Raw genomic sequence first — 3,141 nt, forward strand, 5'->3', positions numbered from 1 at the left:
ATAGTTAATAGTGTGTACATAGACACTGGTATGTACATAGACGGCGTCCAACGAGTTCACAGAGTGCACCTTCCACACACAGCGTTGTGGTGTGTACGACGAGAGTAGTACAGAGGTATACAGCAATAGGGCGAAGGTGTATGGGGAAACCTTAAATGGTCCATGCACACTCACAGTGGTCTATGGGGAAACCTTAAATGGTCCATACACACGCACAGTGGTCAGGGCAGCAGCTAGAGCAAGGCGGTGCACAATTGTCTCTGCCACATCACTAATTGAGCTCAACAGTGTTGCGTGCATGTCGTTAGGAAGCGACGGTTAGAGTTCACTGTCATATTAGTGGTCGACTAAAAAGCAACAGCACACATTGGAGAAGTAGAACATTTCAAACAGTCAATCTAGTAAAGTCCGGGTTTTGACCAAGTTAGCCTTCAATTCCTACAGGCTGGTCGGTTTTTGGCCAAGCTATCTGTTAATTCCATTTATGTGACGAAAGGTATCCAATATTCTCAATGGAGGCCGTTGATGGGCTGTTGCTTTCTCCATCGGATCCGGTTGGTACGAATGGCCTTTTTAATAGCAGTAGTTTGTGTACCTTATATTGTCTACATGTATACGAACACGTCCCTTCGGTTGCTTAAGGTTTGTGATCCCTGCTACGTCTGAGATCCATTGCACATCGATTGCAATGCGTTGGTGTTTGTGTGCCAAGGTGCCGTGCGTGTACACTTTTACGGAGTCTACAGCACCCGTACCTCTCGCTGTAGGTCTGTTGGGTAGAGTGGATATCAAGGAAGCCCTGTGAAACTAATGCCCTAACCCTAAACTTAAATATACCAGCAAAAGTGGCAGAGTCGTGTCATAGGTCAGTATCAAGTATCTGTTGAAGAATTTTTTTTAATATTCAACTATCAATGGGTTTTCTCTCACCGGTCAGGGGTTTTCAAATCTAAAAATAGAATGCCTTTCAAATCTAAAAATAGAATGCCTTCAGTGCGGATACGGGCCGAACACCCATGCCACCATCGTTCGAATCCTCTCACCAGCGCCATAGGTCATGAGTTCATCGGTATACTCATAGGTATACATCGATAGGGTTTTAGGGTTTCCATAAAACCCCCTCACGCGTGTCGTATGTATATCTATCAATACCCACACTCACGGCAAACCCCTATCACCACTTGCGCTGTCGCCTAGAGATATGTACCGTAGGGATGGTCCACGACCCCAGGACTATACCTTCATACTAAGGCGATGGTAGGGTTTATGTGCTCCTTCGTCTCAACGTTGATATGCGGTGGGCTTCTTCAGAAGCTGTTCAGTGTTCAGTGTTGGAGCGGAAAAAACGGCATATGAGTAACAGTATGCACGTATACAAGAGGCAATGTGGTGGTTATAGGAGAGGGTGGCCTTTGAGCTGAATGTGTCTCTGTAGAGCATTGCGCTGTCATTAATACCACAGCCAGTGCGGCGAGTGGATGATTTTGATATACATGTGTATATGTTATATATGTGTATGTCTTGTGGTACATTGACACAATCATGCACACATCAACAGAATTATGCACACACATACACTGGGAAAGGGTGCCTGTATGCATCATCATTCCATTTGGGGTTAGGTGTCTCCCTTGCTTTTACACTACACCATTGTTCACTTGAGAAGAGCTGCATACAAGCACTGCACACCCACACACGCTGTGTGTCTGACGTACCTTTGGACTGTGGGCGGGTGCGCTCGTTGTGGCGTCGACTACAGTTGTGAGGGGCTGCTGAGAGTGTTGGGAGAGGAGAAGGTTTTTCCCAGCGATTTTTTTTTCTCGTCTAAACCTGGTGACAGCAGGCAAACGTCACTCTGCGACTTTCCGCCTGCAAAGAAACGCTGTTTAGTATGAGTACTTCGTATACGCCACAACAAGTGATACAGGGGACAAAAAGCCCTAAACCCAAAAATCGAGGGCTGTGGATGCAGACTCAGATGACTACCATCGCGCAGTGCGGGTGGCGCGTGAAAGGGTTTGTTCAGTTGAAACTTGATCAGTGGTTCGGAGAGAACGGTGAATGGACCAAAAGGTGAGACAGGGGTGGTGTATACTACACGTGCATGTGAATATCATAGAGTGTGACATGAAGTACATTACGACAGCCAATGGATTACCAGCGGGTATCACAATTCGAGATGACGGCCGAGATATGATATGCACTCTGCGCATCGTACGTTATCGCCCATGTCGGGTTAGCGTGTGCGTGTGTGGCAATAGCCAGTATGCTTTGGATTGGTTAGCGTGTGCGTGTGTGTGGTAATAGCTAGTGTACTTTGGATGGATTAGCGTGTGCGTGTGTGCCAATAGCCAGCATGCTTTAGATTGTATACTGTACCAGCAGCCCGTATACCAGTCAACCGTCGCTGTACTTATCTGCAACGACGAGGCGCTAGCGACAACACATGCTATCCGGCGAATAATACACTCGTATTGGCATATGCTAAATCGTGCCCACACATATTACCAGTAAACCCTAAACGCATACCTAGCTGGCACTGTAAGTTCATAACCCGCTCGACCCATTGGGTGACTTCGTCGGTGGTATGCATCAAGAAGGTGTACCGTGAGGTCTTCTTGCTCTTGGAGTTCTTTTTGCACATGATCTCCACCTGCATGTTATTGAGTATGTGTATCAGGTGGGGCGAAGCCGAATAGTTTATTAATATGAGAAGCCGATCCGTTTATTATTGTGAGAAAACGATTCGTTTGTTGATATGAGAAGCCGAATAGTTTATTAATATGAGAAAGCGATTAGTTTGTTAAGAAGCCGATTCGTTTATTGATATGAGAAGCCGAACAGTTTATTGATAAGGTCATTTAACACATTAATAGACTGGGCTATGTCTATTTATTGATATAGGCCATATAATTGCCCATACGGTATGTGTCCATAGTATCGTACGACAATGGGTACATAGTATCGTACGATAATGCGTACATAGTATCGTACGATAATGTGTACATAGTATCGTACGATAATGTGTACATAGTATCGTACGATAATGTGTACATAGTATCGTACGATAATGTGTACATAGTATCGTACGATACTGTGCACATAGTATCGTACGATAATGTGTACATAGTATCGTACGAT

General features: G+C 45.2%; 1 protein-coding gene across 1 annotated transcript; it reads right to left on the bottom strand.

The window, feature by feature from the left end:
• Positions 1–1,285: 1,285 nt before the first annotated feature.
• On the bottom strand, positions 1,286–2,659 carry SARC_13362 (hypothetical protein; the record flags this gene model as incomplete). The annotated part of the gene is made up of 3 exons (XM_014292508.1): positions 1,286–1,314; positions 1,716–1,869; positions 2,530–2,659. 2 exons carry the CDS (start codon positions 2,657–2,659, stop codon positions 1,754–1,756), a joined length of 246 nt encoding a protein of 81 aa, XP_014147983.1. The 3' UTR covers positions 1,286–1,314; positions 1,716–1,753.
• Positions 2,660–3,141: the final 482 nt, after the last annotated feature.

The sequence above is a fragment of the Sphaeroforma arctica genome, assembly GCF_001186125.1.
Source record: "Sphaeroforma arctica JP610 unplaced genomic scaffold supercont1.3191, whole genome shotgun sequence".
NCBI classification, from domain to species: Eukaryota; class Ichthyosporea; order Ichthyophonida; genus Sphaeroforma; species Sphaeroforma arctica.